At 49.8% G+C, this 19488-nt stretch overlaps 1 protein-coding gene across 5 annotated transcripts in view; it reads left to right on the plus strand.

The window, feature by feature from the left end:
• The window catches only part of ACSS1 (acyl-CoA synthetase short chain family member 1), a 60594-nt gene that overhangs the window by 34155 nt on the left and 6951 nt on the right, over positions 1-19488 (plus strand). For 2 of the 5 annotated variants that reach the window (XM_005568146.4, XM_005568147.5), the window contains exons 3-10: positions 1695-1894; positions 9073-9248; positions 9622-9774; positions 11144-11291; positions 12519-12656; positions 17487-17579; positions 18622-18734; positions 19032-19158. In XM_005568146.4, the coding sequence (XP_005568203.1) occupies positions 1695-1894; positions 9073-9248; positions 9622-9774; positions 11144-11291; positions 12519-12656; positions 17487-17579; positions 18622-18734; positions 19032-19158 (1148 nt within the window). Of the gene's footprint in view, positions 1-1694; positions 1895-9072; positions 9249-9621; positions 9877-11143; positions 11292-12518; positions 12657-17486; positions 17580-18621; positions 18735-19031; positions 19159-19488 lie in introns of all 5 variants that reach the window. The other 3 variants (XR_012419061.1, XM_045362374.2, XM_074004620.1) reach the window with 3 other exon arrangements.

Here is a 19488-nt window from a genome sequence, read left to right on the forward strand (position 1 = left end):
GAACAGAGGAGAGCTATGCAAACACGCTGCGAGGGGCCTTGCAAGCCCGAGGAGGGTCTGCTTTCTGGGCCTCTGCAGAGGGCAGAGGTTGCGGGCTGGTGGCCTGCCCCGCCTAGAGAGAAGGGGCCTTAGCTTCCCCTCATTCTTCCTTATGTGTTAGCTCTTTTTATTGCAAATAATTAATTAAAGTCAGTACAGCAAGAGTGGGAAAGTGGTTAATGCAATTGCCAGGTCCAGATTCAGAGGGATGAGGAGGCCCGGAAAGGAAAGACAACCTTGGGATCGCTTCCACTTCCTCCACTTCCCGCTGCATGGCGGGCAAGTGGGCAGCTCTCGCGGGCTCCAGGTTTTCCCAGAGTTGAGTATGGTTGACTCTGACTGGACCAGGTTGGGTCACGTGTCAGCCCTGAACCAATCAGCTTACCCAGAGAGATGCTGCACCCTGATTGGCGGGTAAACCTGGTGCTAGGCCCCAGAGTGGCCAGAGGAAGGGCACGCACACCCCGTGGAGGTAGGCGATGTGGGGGACAACATGGGGGCCGGGCGGGTGCCCAGTGCTTTCCCTTCCCCTCATCCATGGTCCCCTAGCTTGAGGAGAAAGCAGGGTGCTTGCTCTACCTGCCCGTGCTGTCTCGGGGCAGCAGGGAGATGTGGCTGCCCTGCGTGCGGCCTTCACTCCTGACTCACTGTGGCTTTGCAGAGCTGGGGTCCACCCTCTCTGGGCCTGGGGGCCTGTCCGCTGAGGGCATTGTTTGGTGCCCCTCGACTGTGTTGATTCAGAAATCTGGGACCTGTCGTTTCTCGACTAAATGTCTTATGAGATCAGTCTTTCTTTTGGAGGCAAACATTTTCAGAAGTTTTGGAACCATGATGATCTATGCCTCAGACACTTATGGTCCCTGAGAAGCTGCTGCTGGAAAAAGGGGTCCCCATCCAGATCCCAGGAGAAGGTTCTTGGATTTTGCCAGGAAGGAAATCCAAGGCGAGTGGCTGAGCTCAGTGAAAAGAAATAGTTTATTGAAAGCTTCTCAGTTACATAGTAGGGCCTCCTCAGCAAGAGGAGGAATGCCTCTGTTTTGTTTATTTCTTATATAGGGGTCTTATCTATGTAAAAGCAAAGCTATGTCTCCCTCCGGGTAGGCTGACAAAGTGACATTTATTACTTTGTTGATTGAAAGAAAGCTATCCTTGGCATTTTAGTGCATAAGTACATCAAAGCATGCCTATAATCATCTTAAAAGCATATGTTATGCAATATTGGGGCATCTGGACATTCTGTTGTTGCAAGCGTTTGCCTTTGCAGGTATTAAGCTGCTTCCTCAGCTGTAAACATCTTAGGACTGGGGGTCGTGACTGGCAAAGAATGTGCCTTGCTAGTTTTAAGATGGAATTGATTCTAAAATGCTCCCCTACACTCCTGTTCCCTTAACAAAACCCTGCCATAAGTGGACTTAAGGATAGCCTTGTCACCCTAGCAATGTGGCAGTGAATCTCTGCCAATAGCAATCTACAAATGTTAAAAACTTTTCTTTTTCTGGAAAAGTACTTTCCATGCATTAAGTATTCAAGTGCCTGTTATCCTGGCACTGGGCTGGGTGTATATGACATAACATTTGCAGTATTGCTCCACCCCAAACTGCTCTGCGTTTTGGCGCTCCTCAATCTCTGATGGCTTTCTCTTCCTTGTGCTGCAGGGAACTGCTGGAGACCACGTGCCGCCTGGCCAACACGCTGAAGAGGCATGGAGTCTGCCGTGGGGACTGTGTTGCCATCTACATGCCCGTGTCCCCACTGGCTGTGGCAGCAATGCTGGCCTGTGCCAGGATCGGAGCTGTCCACACAGTCATCTTTGCTGGCTTCAGTGCGGCGTCCTTGGCTGGGAGGATCAATGATGGTGAGGAGGTGGGCGTGGGGAGGGAGGAATCCTGGAGTTCCCTGATCCTTGTTCCTGGGGGCCTGGCCATCAGTGTAGAGACCATCAGAGTGCAGACATTAATAAAATGTCACACAGACAAATGACAGATCCTACTAGGGACAGGCACATGGCCAAATGAGAATTTGTTCTGTGGGCTGAGATCTGAGTGCATTGAATTTAGCCAGGTGAAAAAGGGAGAGTTCCAGGTAGAGGGAACAGCAGAGGCACAGGCCGAGTGGAGGAGGAGCGCAGCATGAGCGCCTAGCGGAGGCGGGTGTAGTGCAGCAGAAAGGAAGTGTGGAGGTGGGATGACGCTGGAGACACACAGGGAAGGTCCTGCAGGTCAACAACTGGAAGCCTTCTATCCTGAGGAGCGAAGGGGTGGACCATCTTTGGGGATCTGGAGTCAGGTGAAGGGGGTCTTTCTGTCTGCATGTGGGTCAGTGTGTTTTGGACACTGTGCAGAACAATAACTTCCTTGTTTTGCTGTTGTCAAAGGACTGAGTGTCGGGATGGTGGCCCTATGTCCATGCAGTCTGATCTCTGCTCCCTGCTATCTCCTGGAGGGAGTCCTTTGAGCTGGTTTTGCAAGGCAGGTGCCAGGTTCTAGGGGCCATTGAGAACTCTTGTGTCTCATAGAAAATAGAACTAGTGGGTAGAGTTCTCAGACCCCTGTTGACCTCCCTCTGTGTAAAAGTCTAGGAAGCCCTTCCACTTCCTTTCAGGGTTTCCTCCCCCACGTTCAAGGTTGATGCTGCCACCTGTTTCTCTTTTTCTTCCTCTCTCTAGAACTCTGTAATACCAACTGTGTACCAGGCACTGTTCTAAGCACTCTACAAAGGTTATGTCCTTTAATTTACCTTAGTCTTCATAGGTATTTTATGCAATAACACTATTATCATTCCCCTCTCCTAAAATTACTGTAACCATCTTAAAGCGTACAAGTCAGTCACATTAAGTACATTCACAGTGTTATGCAGTCATCATCATCACTAATACCTGAAGTTTTTCATCACTCAAAATGTACACTTTACACCCATTAAGCAGACATTCTCCATTCATCCATGTTGTGGCACGTGTATTTCATTTTTTTAATAAGTGAGTAATATCCATTCATTAATTGATGGCCATTTGGGTTGTTTCTATTTTTTGGCTATTGTGAATAGAGCTGTTATGGATGTTCATGTATAGGAACACCTGCTTTTAATTTTGGGGGTATGTACCTATGAGTGGGCTTGCTGACTCATGTGGTAATTCCATGTTTAACTTATCAAAGAACTGCAAAACTGTTGTGCTAAGGAGATGTACCATTTTACATTTCCATCACCACATATTCCACCAATAGTATATGTGGGCTCCAGTTTCTCTGCATCTTGTTTTTCACTTAAAAAAATTATAGCTGTCGTGGTGAGAATGAAGTGGTATCTCATTGTGGTTTTGATTTGCATTTCCCTAATGACGAATAATATTAAACATCTTTTATGTACTTGTTGTCCATTTGTATGTTTTCCTTGGAAAAAGTCTACTTAAGCTGTTTGCCCATATTTTAATTGCTTGTTTGTCTTTTGTTGTTGAGTATGTAAGTTACTTATATATTATGAATATTAGACCTCTATCAGATATATAATTTGCAAATATTCTCCCATTCTGTGGGTTGTCTTTTCACTTTCTCAGTAGTAAACTTTGGTGTATAAAAGTTCTAAATTTTAATGAAGTCTAATTTATCTATTTTTTATTTTGCTGCTTGTGTCTTTGCTGTATTATTTGAGAAAACATAGCCAAATCCAATGTTGTGAAGATTTTTTCCTATGTTTTCTTTTTCTTTCTTTTTTTTTTTTTGGGATGGAGTCTCGCTCTGTCGCCAGGCTGGAGTGCAGTGGCATGATCTCAGCTCACTGCAACCTCACCTCCTGGGTTCAAGTGATTCTCCTGCCTCAGCCTCCCGAGTAGCTGGGATTACAGGTGTGTGCCACTGCACTCAGCTAATTTTTGTAGTTTTAGTAGAGACGGGGTTTCATCATGTTGGCCAGGATGGTCTCGATCTCTTAACCTCGTGATCCACCCGCCTCGGCCTCCCTGTTCATATGTTTTCTTCAAAGAGTGTAAGTTTTACCTTTTTACATTTAGGTCTTTACTTTTGAGCTGATTTTTGTACAGGGTGTGAGGTAAGGGTCCAGTTTCATTCTTTGTCCTATGGCTATCCATTGGTCCCAGTGCCGTTTGTTGAAGAGGCTATTCTTTTCCCTGTTAAGTGGACTTGGTACTCTTGTTGAAAATAATTTGACCATATATGGGAGGGATTATTTCTGGGCTGTCTATTCTATTCCATTTATCCATATGATTATCTATCTATTGTTATCTCAGTACCAAACTATTTTGGCACTGTAGCTTTGTAAGTTTTGAAACCAGGAAGTGTGTCTCCCAACTTTGTTCTTCTTTTTTCAGGATCGTTTTGGCTCTTCTGGGTTTCTTGTATTTTCATAGGAATTTTAGGATTAGCTTTTCCATTTCTGCAAAAAAAGATATTGGGATTTTAATTGCATTCAATCTGTAGAAAAATTGGAGGGTATTGCCTTGTCAACAATATTAATCCACAAACATGGAATATCTTTCCATTTACTTAGGTATTTTAAAATTTCTTTCAGCAGTGTTTTGTAGTATTCAGTGTCCAAGTCTTGCATATCCTAGGCTAAACCTATTCCTAAGTATTTTTTTCTTTTATGAATTTTTATAAATGGAATTGTTTTCCTAATTTCCTTTATGTATTGTTCATTGTTAATATATAGAGATACAGCTAATTTTTGCATAGTGATCTTGTATCTTGCAAATTTACTGATTTATTAGCTCTAATAAATAGTTTTTTTGTGGATTCATTAGGATTTATACATATTAGATCATGTCATCTGTGAATAGAGATAGTTTTACTTTTTCCTTTCCAATTTGGATGTCTTTTATTTCTTTTTTCTTTTTTTTTTTTTTTTGGCCTAATCACTCTGGCAACAGCTTCTTTTATAATGTTGAATTGCAGTGGTAAAAAGTGGGCATCCTTGTTTTGTTCCTGATCTTAGGGGGAAGGCTTCAGCCTTTTACCGATGTTAACTGTGGGTTTTCAGATGCCCTTTATCAATGAAGTTCCCTTCTATTCCTGGTTTTAAGTTTTTGATCATCTAAGGGTATTGGATTTTGTCAAAAGCTTGTTCTGCGTCAATTGAGGTGTGTTTTTTCCTTCATTGGAGTAGTGTGATGTATTACAGTGATTGATTGCTGCATGTTGAACCACCTTTCCTAGGGTAAGTCCTGATTGGTCATGGTGTATTCTGTTAATATGCTGCTGGGTACAGTTTGCTAGCATTTGGTGGAAGAGTTTTGCATCATTGTTTATATGAGATATTTGTCTCTAGTTTTCTTTTTTTGTAGTAATCTTTGGCTTTAGTATCAGGGCAATACTGGCCTCATAAAATGAATTTGAAAGTATCTCCTTCTCTTCAGTTTTTTGGAAGAGTTTGAGAAGGATTGGTTGCTAATTCTTTAAATATTTGATAGACTTCACCAGTGAAGTCATTTGGTTCTGGTCTTTTCTTTGTTGGGAGGTTACTGTTCCCTTTCTAAAGATGAGTAAACTGAGACGCAGAGAGTTTAAGTGACTTATTTAAGGTCACATACCTAGTAAGTGACAGAGCCAGGAGTTGAACACAGACATTCTGCCGCCATAGTTCATGCTTTCAGCATTATGCTAAGCTGCCCCTTTTGTCTCTTGCTGGTGTGGCCATGGTCACCCAGTGCTTCTGTTAAGATTGTTTGAAACAAGCAATAGCAGTTGACTCTTGGTGACTTCAGCATATGGGGATTTAGTAGCTGGATGCTGGGGTGCTCCCAGAACCTCAGAATTGCTAAACAACCAAGCATGAGAGGGCAGGGGCCAGGAGTCTGTTCTGAAGAGGACTCTGCCCTGATATCCTTCAGCCTCCTTGTGCAGCTCTGCAGGTGCCAGGTTCCTGGGGACAAGATTCTATTAAGATGGGTATCTGTGTCCTCTTGAGTCAGTGAGGGGCTGTTTTGATTTTCTATTGCTGTGTCACAAACTACTCCAAAACTTAGTGCTTAAAACAACTGAAAACTATAAATTTTATTATTCTATTTCATGGGTCTGTGGAACAGGAATCAGATGGGGACGGGGAATGGCTGTTCTCTGCTCCATGACATCTGGGACATTAGTCAGGTTGACTTGAAGGGTTGGGGACTGGCGGGCCTCTCTTTCTCTCCATGTGGCCTCTACACGTGGCTGACTTGGGCTTCCTCATAGCCTTGCAGCCTCAGCAGTCAGGCTTGTCACATGGCAGCACATGGCTCCAAGAGGAAGGAAATAGCAACTGCCAATGTCCTACAGGCCAGGCTGGCACAGGCCTGGCATCACTCTTGCCTTACTAGATTGGCCAAACCAGTCTGTGGCCATTCCAGATTCAAGGGGAGGAGACCTGGATCCGGCTTCTCTATAAGAGCAGGTGAAAGAATGTGCAGCCATCTTCAGTTGGTCGCTGGGAGGTGGGTGCATATTGTGAGTCTGACCGCCAGGGTATCACATGTCTGGGCAGCCACCTCAGTCAGCAGGCGCAGTTCCAGAGTTCCGTCCCCTGGCCTGACTTCCAGGCTTGGACCATCCCTCTTCATTTGTCTTCCTTCTTGCTTTAGGCTGCTTGAGGAGTAGAGAGTGTTGGAGGGGAGGATAGAGGTCAGGAGAATGGCTTTGAGAGGCTGTGGGGGCAGAATAATGACCCACTCAGATGGCCACACTGTAATCCCCTGGAAGCTGTGCCATGTCACTTGCATGGTGAAAGGACTTTGCAGATGTAAGGCAATGGGATATCCAGGTGGGCTCCATCTGCCCTTAAATGCACAGAACTTGCTCCCAGTAGAGGCAGAGGAAGTGAAGCAGAAGGGGAGGTCAGAGAGATTCAAAGCAACTTTACCCACCATTGTTGGCTTTGAAGATAAACAGGGCCATGAACCAGGGCAGGTGGTGGCTGTAGTCACTGAGAATGACCCCTGCCTGACCGTAAGCAAGGAAAGGGCGACCTTAATCCCACAGTCGCGTGGAACTAAGTTCTGCCAACCACTGAATGAGCCTGGAGGTGGATGTTTCCCCAGAGCCACCACATAGGAGCCAGCCCCGTCCTTGACTTTGGCCTTGTGAGACTCTAAGCAGAGAACCCTGCCAAGCCTGTCCAGACAACAGAACTGTGAGCTAAAAATGAGTGTTCTGAGCCACTGAGTTTTTATGGAAGCAGCAGAAAATGAACGCAGATGCTGGTGCCTGCTCAAATCCAGGGAGGGAAAGTCAAATCCTCCCAGAGTGACACGTGGTTCCTGCCAGCACCCATGCTGTGGCCCAGCCTTGGAGGGCACCAGTGGGCCAGACATGCTTATGGTGCTCAGAAGCTCCTGGGTACCTCCTGGAGGCCTCTCATGGAGAGCCTGTTGGGCAGGGAGGCCCTGGACAGGTGCGAGTCAGGAGCGAGGTGTGTGCCTTGGGAGGCAGAGAAGGAACTGCCTGCTGTGTAGTGTGGTTTCAGCATGTTGCATGGGTTGGGGTCACTGTTTCATGAAAGATCCTCATCCCCATGAGCTTTCTTTGTCTCCCATCCCCTTGAGAAAGGTTCATTCCTTCCTGCTGCACTATCTCCCTTCCTCGCCCATAGGGGGCTCGCCTGGACCAACCCCTGCTCGGGGATGTAGGTCTGGAAAGTCTCTGATAGGCTCCACCCAACTGACTTGGTTTCCCCAGGTGAGCTATCGCTGAAGCTTGAAGGGCAAAGAATGTGTGTAGCCATGGCTCTTGGTGCCAGGCAGGGGTGGCAGCCTAGAGTATCTCTCTGATCCCTGGATGGTCCTGTGTGTGCTGCAGAATTCTCAGGGAACCTTCATGGCCATGACATCTCCAGGGCTCTCAGGAGGAGAAAGGGTGGGCATGTTATGCAAAAGTGCTTTCAGATTTATTTAGGTAGGACTCTCCCAAAGGGAACATTGAGACCAGAGTCTGTCTTGGAAGTGTGGTAGGGCAGTGGTGAGTGAGGCCACAGGGGGTGACTGGAGATTCATCTGCAGAGAGGCTCTGGACAGGAATGTGGCACACATGCCTCAAATGGCTCGATGCAAAGGGTGGGGAGTTGTACCCACCAAAGGGTGGTCAAGGATTTGTACCCCAACTATTGAGAGTCATTGGTCGAGGGTTCCCAAGCACTTCTGTCCATAGCTCTGCAAGAGACCTTTGGTGCAAAATGACTGAAAGGCCTGAGGGATGTGGGTGAGGCCCTGCCAGTCAGGGTCACAGCTGGACATTTGTCCCAGGCTCTTCCTGAGGGGCTGTGTAGTAACCCTCTGCAGCTGTGATCCCTCTGGGTCATCCCGCACTGGGGAAGGTGTCTGCATGGCAGACACCTCCTTTTCCTGGGGTCTTGAGGCCCATTGTGCGTGCACCCCTCTTCCCTGCTCTGGGCCTCCCCCTAGGTTAACCATGGAAGCTAGGGTCCTCCTGGCTTCCCCCTGGGCCTGGCTGAGCACCATTGGTCATTGAAGAGCAGGTGTGGGATCAGGAGAGCCTTCTCCTGCAGGTGAGGAGGGCAGTTAGCTCCCAATCATCCACTGGGGTGTAGTTTCTGATCTCTGGACAGTGAAGGCTCTTGGCCCACACACGTCACTCTAGACAGGGCCTGGCCACATGGGACACCTTTGGGCTTGGCCTCTGTTTGTCCAGCTTTCTTGGTCTCTGCCTCTCGGTGTTTCTCTGTCACCTTGATTGCTGCAGGTGGCATGATGGCCCCTTTCCTGGGGTTTGCTCCTGGGCAGACAGGAGAGAAAGGTGGAAGTCTGGTTGGCAAATTGTCTTTATGCTGCTGACTCAAGGAGGAAGAGTTGAGCTTCAAAGTAATTTATCTCTGGTTCCTTCCCCTTAGCCTCAGAACTGCACAAAGGCCTGGTGCTTCTTCATGGCACACAAAGGCTGGAGAGCAGACAGCCCCTCACTTTTTCCATTGAGTCTTTTACTCAAGATTGGACTGAGTTTCTCACAGTCCTAGGCCTGGATATCCTATGTGAGTCAGAGGTATGAGGGTCAAAGTCGGGAGGAGACTGATCAGAAATGTCTGTGTTGTCTCTGTTAGCCAAGTGCAAGGTGGTTATCACCTTCAACCAAGGACTCCGGGGTGGGCGCGTGATGGAGCTGAAGAAAATAGTGGACGAGGCTGTGAAGCACTGCCCCACCGTGCAGCATGTCCTGGTGGCTCACAGGACAGACAACAAGGTCCACATGGGGGATCTGGACATCCCGCTGGAGCAGGTGGGTTACCTCACTTTGCACAGTTTGAGGAGAGGTCATATCAAGTTAGCTGGCTCTGAGACTTCTTGGGTTGTAGTTCTCAATTTGGGTTCCCTAGAGGTGCCCAGGATTCCTCTGTGGTATTTGGTGAGCTTGAGTACTGTCTGGGAAGATAAAACTCCAATACGACAAGGAGATTGGAACACTTACTGTAACACAAATGATTGCACCCACCCTTTTGTTTTGTGTCCTTTCCACATTTGGAATTGAACTTGGACAGATGAGAGCAGGTGAATTCTGAATCCCGTGTGCGGAGTCCTGCTGTGGAGGGGGAGTGGTGCTCTCAGAGAGGCTGAGTGCCCTCGGTGGGCTCTTTGTTTCTTGTCCCTTCCAGGAAATGGCCAAGGAGGACCCTGTATGCGCCCCAGAGAGCATGGGCAGCGAGGACGTGCTCTTCATGCTGTACACCTCAGGGAGCACTGGAATGCCCAAGGGCATTGTCCATACCCAGGCAGGCTACCTGCTGTATGCCGCCCTGACCCACAAGGTACAGGCCTGTGCGGGGCGGTGCTGGGCCCTCGGCAGGGCTCCAGGCAGGGGCAGGGCCAGAAGTCCTCCTGCTGCAGAGCGAGGCCTGTAGGTGTGAGAGGTCAGTGTTTCTTCCTGGCCTATTTGGGGCAGGGCCCCTCGAGTCTCCCCACCCCACAGCTCCTCAGGGCCCTGGCTGCCTCGAGCCCCCACTGCACTGTCTAGAAACTCCCAGAGAATCTGACCATGTAACATGGCAGCAGGACACTAAGGGCCACTCACCCAAAGATTTTTTAAAACTCTTTTTAGAACAGATACAGAAAACCACCCAAATTAAATGTGTGGCTTAATGAATTATTATAAGGCAAATGCCACTTTGGTCAAGAGGTGAAAGGCCACCCGTTTCTCAGAAGCCCCTTCCAGGCCCATGTGGCTGCAGCCCCGTCCAACAGGTCCTGATGCGTCTTGCGCCCCTGCCCTGTGTTTTTCTTTTGATAGTTTTGTGGCTCGTATGTGTGTCCATGGGCACTGTAGCTTACTGTTGCCCATTAAAATATGTATTTTTTCTTCATGGAGTCTCACTCTGTTGTGCAGGTTGGAGTGCAGTGGTGTGATCTCAGCTTACTGCAACCTTCATTTCCTGGGTTCAAGTGACTCTCCTGTCTCAGCTTTCTGAGTAGCTGAAATTACAGGCACCTGCCACCACACCCTGCTAAATTTTTTTTGTATTTTTAGTAGAGACAGTGTTTTGCCATGTTGGCCAGGCTGGTCTCGAACTCCTGACCTCAAGTGATCCACCCGCCTTGGCCTCTCCAAGTGTTGGAATTATAGGTGTGAGCCACTGAGCCCGGCCTAAAATATTGTTGATATGTCTTTTAAGTCCTTTTAAGCCTATGCTCCCCCATTTCCTTACACTTGGCCATTGTCGTGTCCAGCCATTTTTCTCTGGTGTCCTTTGGTCTGGGTTGTGCCTGTTGTCCCTCTGCCCTCTGTTTCCTGCATATGGGCAGTTGGATCCTGAGATGGGATCAGGCTCCAATGAGCTGCTGTGGAAGAATAAAGGGGATTCAGATGTCTGTCCTCTCATGCTTCTCGAAGCTGATGATGCTTGATGCCGTTCTTGGCCTTTTTGACTTTTATTTTTTGTAGTTCTTAAGAGGTTTAAAAAATCGTGGCGTAAGGCAATGCAAAAAGGTGTCCACGTGTTAAACATACAACTAGACGGACTCTGCAGTGTTCCCACCTGTCCTGCTGCTGGAGGCCGTTTGATGAGCCAGCTGCCTCTCACAGCTGTGGCCTGCAGCATATGCATGCCGATTTCCTAGTGACCTGGTGAACATGGTGGAGTGGGGGGACAAGCTCCTGATGCTCCCTTCCTGTCTCTGCAGCTTGTGTTTGACCACCGGCCAGGTGACATCTTCGGCTGTGTGGCTGACATTGGCTGGATTACAGGACACAGCTACGTGGTGTATGGGCCTCTCTGCAATGGAGCCACCAGTGTCCTTTTTGAGAGCACCCCAGTTTACCCCAATGCTGGTAAGGATGGTGAACCCTGTTTGGGACCCCATGCTGGTGTCAGGGGGAGAGAGCCTGAGGCTCGAGGCTTGTGGAGAGGCTCATGGAAGGGGGACACCTGGGCTGTGGTGAGGGTATGGCTCTCCAGGTCCTGCTGTCGAGATGCCCGGTGGGGCCAGGCACTGGGTCTTCAGAAAGATCTGATGGGCAGCAGCAGGGAGTCTGACTTGGCGCTGGAGGACATCTCAAGGCCCCTGCTCCTGTAGTCCTGCCCTCTGACTTAAACTGCCGGCCTCGGGCCATCACTTTGGTATCCTTCTCACCTCTAGGCCGCCTGCCCAGATCCAGCCCTTTCTCGAGGCTAGGACCAGCAGCCTGCCTCTTCTGTTTCCCAAGCCCTGCCCCTTGAACCTTCAGGGCCATCCCTCAGACCATGTTATGCATGGCCTAGAACCATCTCCATTACATTGAGATCACTTTGAAAACAAGGTGAAGTCTGGCTCCCTTGGGCATCGTCCTCCCACACAGCAGTGTCTTCAAATATTTGCTTTAATGTAAGAAGGCCATGGTGGCTCTGCCCAAAGGCTGCTGCCACAGCGTTCCATGGCGCTGACAACTGTGCACGAACTGTGTTATCACCTCCCAGTACTCCATCCCTGCCTTTGGGGTCTGGGTGTGCTCAAGGAAGAAGTTGTAGGGGCAAGACCAGGGATTCAGGGCCATGGCCCAGGTGCTGTCTCAGGCCACCACTTCAGCCCCTGGAAGCTCAGTGTCCCATGTGGAGGGGATGGTGTGGATGGTGGGTTTACAGGAATCAGGGGTGTGCATGCTGGGCATATGGCCCTGCTCCCTGGGACACACACAGTGGCAGCTCTGCTGTCACGAGGGGAAGCCCCAGTCACCACTTTAGAGCCCATGTAAGTGTAAGCTCTGTGTTAATGCTCCACGGGTTATTAAATCCACATAGTATCGCCTTGAACTAGGCCATCACCCTAAGCCAGGTGAAGACTGTTGCTGAATGTGCCACCCATGGATCTGGGGAGTGCTGGGAGGAGAGCCGCCATTGGAGACTTGTCCTATGGGGCTTCTTTCTGTCTTTCACTGGTGGGGGGGTTGGGAGGGATCCTTTTTATATGGACATATGCACATCTGCACATGCCCAGCACTCAGGAAGTCTTGGCTGATCTCTAAGTTTAAAGTAGATCATGTCAGCTCTCCTGCTGACAGTGAATTTCGGCCTTTCTGTAGGTCGGTACTGGGAGACAGTAGAGAGGTTGAAGATCAATCAGTTCTATGGCGCTCCAACGGCTGTCCGGCTGTTGCTGAAATACGGTGATGCTTGGGTGAAGAAGTACGATCGCTCCTCCCTGCGGACCCTGGGGTCAGGTGAGTGGCCGGCCCTGCAGCAGGAGAGGGTGCACTTGCCTTAGACCCTCAGAGCCAATACGTGCTTCAGCAGGACTTCAGTCATGAAGCTGCCCGGCTTTGTATGTGTGAATTCATGCAACGCCAGACTGGATCTGGTAGAAAGCACCTCTTCCCACCTATAAGCCCCTCCCCAGAGCTGGCAGCAGTTACCAGTCTGGGGAAAAACATTCCAGACATTTTCTGTGCCATCGTTTCTGTGCCCAATTTCTGTAGCTTAATCTTCATTAAGAATACTTAGCCACTCAATAAGTTAAGGGCCAAGTCATTTCTTTAGTGGCTGCATGGGATTTAATTGTGTAACTTAGCTGGGTGTGGTGGCAAAGGCTGAGGTGGGAGGATTGCTTGAGCCCAGGAGTTTCAGGCTGCAGTGAACTAGGATTGCACCACTGCGCTCCAGCCTGGTGACAGAGTGAGATTCAGTCTTCTAAATAGTAATAATAATAATAATAGTATAACTACAGTTTGCTAAACACTGCCCCGTTGTTAGACCTTTTGATTGTCTCCAAGTCCGTGGAGTGGATACCATCCTGCGCTTTTGCCCTGCTGCTACTGTAGATGTTTCCAGGCAGACAGTTCAAAGCTTAGGCCTATTGGTAATGTTGATGGATGTTGCCAAGTCACGTGGAAATATTTTGGAAAGGTGACGGTGTCATGGTTTCGACAGTATCGGCGGTGTCTGTCTTTCGGGCTGGTGCTGGGAGGGACTGGGTGCTGGTGACTGCTGTTCCCTCTCCTGTCCCTGCCACATTTCATGTCTGCCTTTACATGTGTGGTCACATGTGGTCAGCCACCTGCTTGGTGGCTTTTCACTGGGGAAGCATGCAGGGCAGTGACCACGGAAGAGTGTCCCATTCTACCACATGCATCCGTGGGAAGGGAGTGCGGTGAACATGTGATTCTGCTACCGCTGGGTGACCACGAGGCCATGCGGGCATCTGGGCCACAGGTTGAGAGGCACTGCAGCTGGGGCTGTGCCCTGCAGAGTTCACCACTTGTTCTCAAATGTGAGATGGGGATGAGACCTACCTGCAGGGTGGTGAGGATGCCACAGAGGGTCAGATGTGAGCCTTAGTGTAATGTTTAGCATGGAGATGATTAACGGGGAGAGCTCCTGAGGAATAGCAGGCATCCAATGACTCCTCCTCCTCTTTTCCCTTATTTTCCCCTTAACAGTAAAAACCTTCTTTTCTCAAAGAGCTTTCTAGATTAAAAAGCAGGAGGGGTTTGAATACTATTAATAAGAGCAAATATGTATTAAATGCCTTTATCTTCACATCCTTTGAGCAAAGAGCAGATATTGCTTCACATTACAGAGGAGGAAGAGGAGGCACAGAGAGGTCAGCGAACCTGCCCAAGGTCACTCAGCAAGTGGGGCACCCTGTGCTGAACCCAGTACCTGGTTCTAGAGTCAGTAAAACTCACTCTGCCCCCCACCTGATTGATGGGCTCTAGGCACCCACCCTGTACCCTCAGCAGGTCCTAGGGTCCTGGCTCACTCTGCTTCCCTTGCCATACTGTCCCTCCACCTCTCAGAAAGAGCATGGAGCTCCTTTCCAGATGGTGTGTCTTGGTTTGCTTTGTGCTGCTGTAATAGAATACCCTGAAACTGGATGATTTATAATGAACAGAGGTTTATTGGTTCACGTTTCTGGAGGCTGGGAAGTCCACATCAAGGTGCTGGCATCTGGTGAGGGCCTTCTTGCTGCATTGTCCGACGGTGGAAGGGCAAAAAGAGGGTGAGAGAGAGCAAGAGGAAGTTGAACTCACCCTTTTATAATGGCACCAATCCCACTCATGAGGGTAGAAGCCTCTTGGCATAATCACCTCATAAAGGTTCCACCTCTTAATACTGTTACAATGGCAATTACATTTCAACATGAGATTTGGAAGGGACAAACATTGAAACCACAGCAAGTGGTGAGTTTGGGTGGTCTCTCTTGGCATGCTGGAGCTGGGCTTGAGAGGCTGGTGTGATTCTGGGCCATACAGTACTTGGGAACTGGGAACAAACAGTGGGGTGGTCAGGGCCATAGACACTCTCCCAGATTCTCTAGGTGTTGTCAGCAGGGCCACATGAGTGGGCCCTAGGCATTAGGTGGGGACAGGGCTGAAGGCCAAGATTTGGTTTTCCAGATGCACTCATGGGATTTGTCTGCTGAAGGAAGATTCACGGGGTCCAGTGACAAGGGGTACCACACTAAGTGCATTTCAGGAAGGGGTGTGCTCTGGTAGCTGCATTAGAGTGTGATGTGTATCCCAGCAGCCTCTGTCCCCACAGACCTGGAACACCTCTGAGCCAGGGGGCCAGCCCCCAGCATAGGCTCAGCTGGGTTTTGTGTATTTAGCTGGTCAATAGGCACATTCCTATTCCTGTTGCATAACGGGTTCTAGCCGCAGAACCCTGCGGGAGGCCAGGTGCCAATCACACACCTCGTTGTGCTGTTCTTGGTACACAGTGCTGGCAGGCAGCGCGGCGTCCTGTGATGTCTTGCACCTGAGGCTCCCAGCACCTTGGAGCAGTGCTGGGGGTCAGTGTGTGTTCCACACCTTGGCCAGGGCCAGCACTGTGCTGGCACACTTGTCAGTGCAATTCCAGAGCCCAGACCCATTCCAGGCAGCTAGGATCAGCCCTCATGACATTTAATCCATTGAGTCGTCAGAATCCCAATTACTCAAGACCCTCCCCCTAGAAGTGTATTTCTCAAAGCTTTTTTAAACTTTCAATTTCATAAGTAATACATGGATAAGCTCTTGTGAAAAGAAGAAATTGGAGCATTGACCTTAAAGCTGATGTCCTTAGGAGCTGGGCGTGGGGGTACATGCCTGTAGTCCTGGCTACTTGGGAGACTGAGATGGGAGGAGCCTTGAGCCCCGGAGGTCAAGATTGCAGTGAGCCATGATTGTGCCACTGCACTCCAGTCCAGGCAACAGAGCGAGATCCTTGTCTCTCTAAAAAAAAAAAAAAAGCTAAGATTTTCCCTGACCTCTGCTCCAGGTGTTGTTGCTCCTGCGCCTTCGGTCCCGTCTCCGCAATTCAGTTCCTGTAGTGGATTGCGGCTCTGTTAAATGATGTTTTCTTTAACACCAAAGTCACCACACTGTGCTATTATGCTGTAATGTTTGTTTTAAGATCGTAGAATCTGCATTTTTTCCACATGGATCTGCCCTGCTGTGGGGATTGCCCTGGCTCGTGTGGTCACATCCCCGTGGCTGGGTGCAGGCTGTCGCAGTCTCCCAGCGTGTCCACCAGTGCTGCAGGGCATCTCCCTGCCCCTTGTGGATGTTCTGAGTGCAGGTGTGACACATAAGACACCGAGCCGCCCATGTGGCCAGCACTGATCATGCAGCACTGATGCGGGGGCCGCTGCTGGGATAGGCTGTGGGTTGTGAGTGGTCCTGAGCAAGGGGCAAACACCAGCACGAGAATATGTCAGTGTTTTAGTGACAGTGCGTCTAGCCTGGAGAGTTCTGGCTGAGTGCTGGCCTGGTGTGGAAATGTCATAAGATAGACACTGAGAATGCTAGGGTGTATGTGTATCTTTTTCCTTTCTATTGAGATATAATGTATACTAAAGGGTACAGATGTTAAGTGTTCAACTAGAGAGATGTTTACATGTATAAGTGCTACAGAAATTCCCAGTCCCCAGAGGCCCCCTTATGGCTCCTGCCAGTCACAGGAGTTACCTGAGCCGTGATCACAGTGTAGCCTGCATCACCACGGACAGATGTGGCTGCACTTGAACCTCAGTTGGGTGGGATCACACAGCACACCCCTCCCTTTCTCAGCATCGTGCCTCAGACTCACCCATGCCGCCGTGGGTCGTGGAGGTTCGCCATCTTCTTTGCAGTGTGGCGTTCCTCTGCAGGAGCATGCCATGTTGTATTTAGCCACCTACTCCTGAGGGATGTGTGTGGTTTCTGGCATGAGCAGAGCTGCTGAGGACACCCTTTACATGGCCACTTCTGGTGGCATCTGCAGTCATTTCTGTGGGGTGTACGTCAGGGGTCATGTTTTGAGGTGTTCTGCCGTAGTAGATTCTGCCCCAAGCAGTTGCTCAAAGTAGTTGTATTGGATGTACGGAGTTTTAAATGTTAAGAGAAACATCCAGATTGCTCCCCAAAATTGCTGAACCACACTACCTTCCTATTGGTGTCTGTGAAATCCTGTTTTCCCCACATTCTTGCTGGCTTTTTGATTTTCAACCATCTAATGATAAAAATACGTCACAGTCATGTGCATTTCTTTGATGACCATAAATATGATATGCCTCACTGCATTTTCAGGTCTCCTTGTATGTTCTTCAAAAAAAAAAAAAAAATTACAGAGCTGTTTTCTCCTTAAAAATCTCTTTATTTGGCTGGGCACGGCGGCTCACACCTGTAACCCCAGCACTTTGGGGAGGCCAAGGCTGGCAGATCACCTGAGGTCAGGAGTTCGAGAACAGCCTGGCCAACATGGTGAAACCCGATCTCTGCTAAAAATACAAAAAAATTAGCTGGGTGTGGTGGCAGGCACCTGTAATCCCAGCTACTCAGGAAGCTGAGGCAGGAGAATTGCTTGAACCTGGGAGGTGGAGGTTGCAGTGAGCCAAGATCATGCCACTCTACTCCATCCTGGGCGACAGAGCGAGACTCAGTCTCAAAAAACAAAACAAAACAAAAACCAAACCAATGCAAACAAAACAAAATGAAACAAAAAAAGAAAAACAAAAAAAACACAAAACTTACTTTTGGTTTCAGGTTTATTTGCAGCCTGTTAACATCTTTTTCTTTCCTGTGTGGTTTCAGTGGGAGAGCCCATCAACTGTGAGGCCTGGGAGTGGCTTCACAGGGTGGTGGGGGACAGCAGGTGCACGCTGGTGGACACCTGGTGGCAGACAGGTGAGGAGGCCTGGGGAGCAGGGTCGGGTGTGAGGCTGGGACTGGGATCCGAGCTCTCAACAGCAGGTGCAATAGAAGACACGTCAACACCCGAGACTGCGGAAACCCTGGGGCCTAGAGTGAGGGAACTCAGAGGTCGCCTGGCTGCTGTTTCCCAGCTATGGGACCTCATGTCACAACTTCTCTGAGCCTCGGTTTCCTCCTTTGTGAGGTGGGGGTGCCCCCCACAGGCCTGGGTGAGGGTGAACTGAGGCGACACAGCCCAGCTTGCTGCCCAAGGCCTGGTGTGCAGCAGGAGCTCAAGGGCCGTGTCCCTTCCAAGTGCCCCTTTCTGAACAGGGGAACATCTAATGAGACAGGCCCTATCTTCTAAGGAAGCGTGAGTCTAAATTTAAATTTTAGTGAGAAAAGGAATTTTCCTGTGACATTTTGTTTGGATTTGTCCCCCTTCTCTTGGGTATCTGATTTATTAGGATGCTTGGGGAGAGAGACCACCACAGATGTAATGAATGTAACTATCTGAGGGCTCATCCTCAAGCCAGAAAATGAGATGTTCCCATGGGACAGTCCCATCCATTTGGGAAAACCTGGGGCAGAGATTCTCTAGCTGAGTCCCTGGGGCATTTCCCTGGTAGAGGCGAGTGCCAGAGAAATAATGTGACGGCAGGATTTGAGGGCATCTTTTTTCGTTGCTGGGTTCGTGTCGAACAGGCGCGGGCCCAGAAGCAATTCTCTTTCCCCGTCTTCATGTGCAAGTGGGTGGGCTCTGCCCTTTCCTACTTCAAGCAAGGCCCTGACATGGCGAGGAGGCCTGTACCTGGCTGTGGGACGCCAGAGCTCCGGGGGCTGAGGCCAGCTTGGGGCTCCTTCTCATATCCGCCGTGGAGGGCACCAGACGCACATCTGGTTTGCCTCAAAGATCGTTGTGCCCCTGAGGCGTTTCCTTGCCCACAATAGGGACAGTCCCACCCACCCCCCACTCTGGATACGCATATCCCTGGGTCCGGGCCGATCTTGCATTTCTTCCTTGTCATACCTGCAGAAACGGGTGGCATCTGCATCGCACCACGGCCCTCGGAAGAAGGGGCGGAAATCCTCCCTGGCATGGCGATGAGGCCCTTCTTTGGCATCGTCCCCGTCCTCATGGATGAGAAGGTGTGTATGGGCCTTCCCCGCATGGGGGCCATGTGCTTGCCCTCCCTCATCCCTGCCTGCCCAGCCCAGCTCCCTCCTGTGTGCCCAGGTCTGTACCTGGCAGGAGGCTGCTGACCTCACAGCGTTCACTGCACTGGTATCATGCACTGGCTAGCGGCCACACAGGCGGCTTGGGGCCCTCCTCGGGGCAGAGGGGAGAGCTATGGACAGCTCCCTTGAGGGCAGGGCTTGTCATTTTTTTGGCACACTTGTCACCCAGAGCCTGCCCTCTCTCACGTGCATGTCCGGGGTCTACAGGGCAGCGTCGTGGAGGGCAGCAACGTCTCCGGGGCCCTGTGCATCTCTCAGGCCTGGCCAGGCATGGCCAGGACTATCTATGGCGACCACCAGCGATTTGTAGATGCCTACTTCAAGGCCTACCCAGGTGAGCAGGCTGTCAGGGACCCTCTCATTCCTTTTCAGCTGACTGCTGGAGTCTTATTCTCAGAAAACATTTTTAATGGGATTTGAGTGCAGCGTAGCACAGTGGCCAGGAACAGGCGCTCCCGAGGCCAGAGTTTGACTCCGACCCCCTCTCCCTTTGCTGTACCTCCCTGGCTTTCCTTATCTTGACAGTGGGCTTGATTCCCTGCTCGGGGACTTTCTTGGGGCTACTTAGGTGTGGGTGTGAAGTCCTGCCCTGCAGCCAGGCCCGTGGTAGGATCCTGTTAGCTACTGGGGAGGGAGGGTGGAGAAGTACCTTGGAAGACTGTCA

The sequence above is a fragment of the Macaca fascicularis genome, chromosome 10 (assembly GCF_037993035.2).
Source record: "Macaca fascicularis isolate 582-1 chromosome 10, T2T-MFA8v1.1".
NCBI classification, from domain to species: domain Eukaryota; kingdom Metazoa; phylum Chordata; class Mammalia; order Primates; family Cercopithecidae; genus Macaca; species Macaca fascicularis.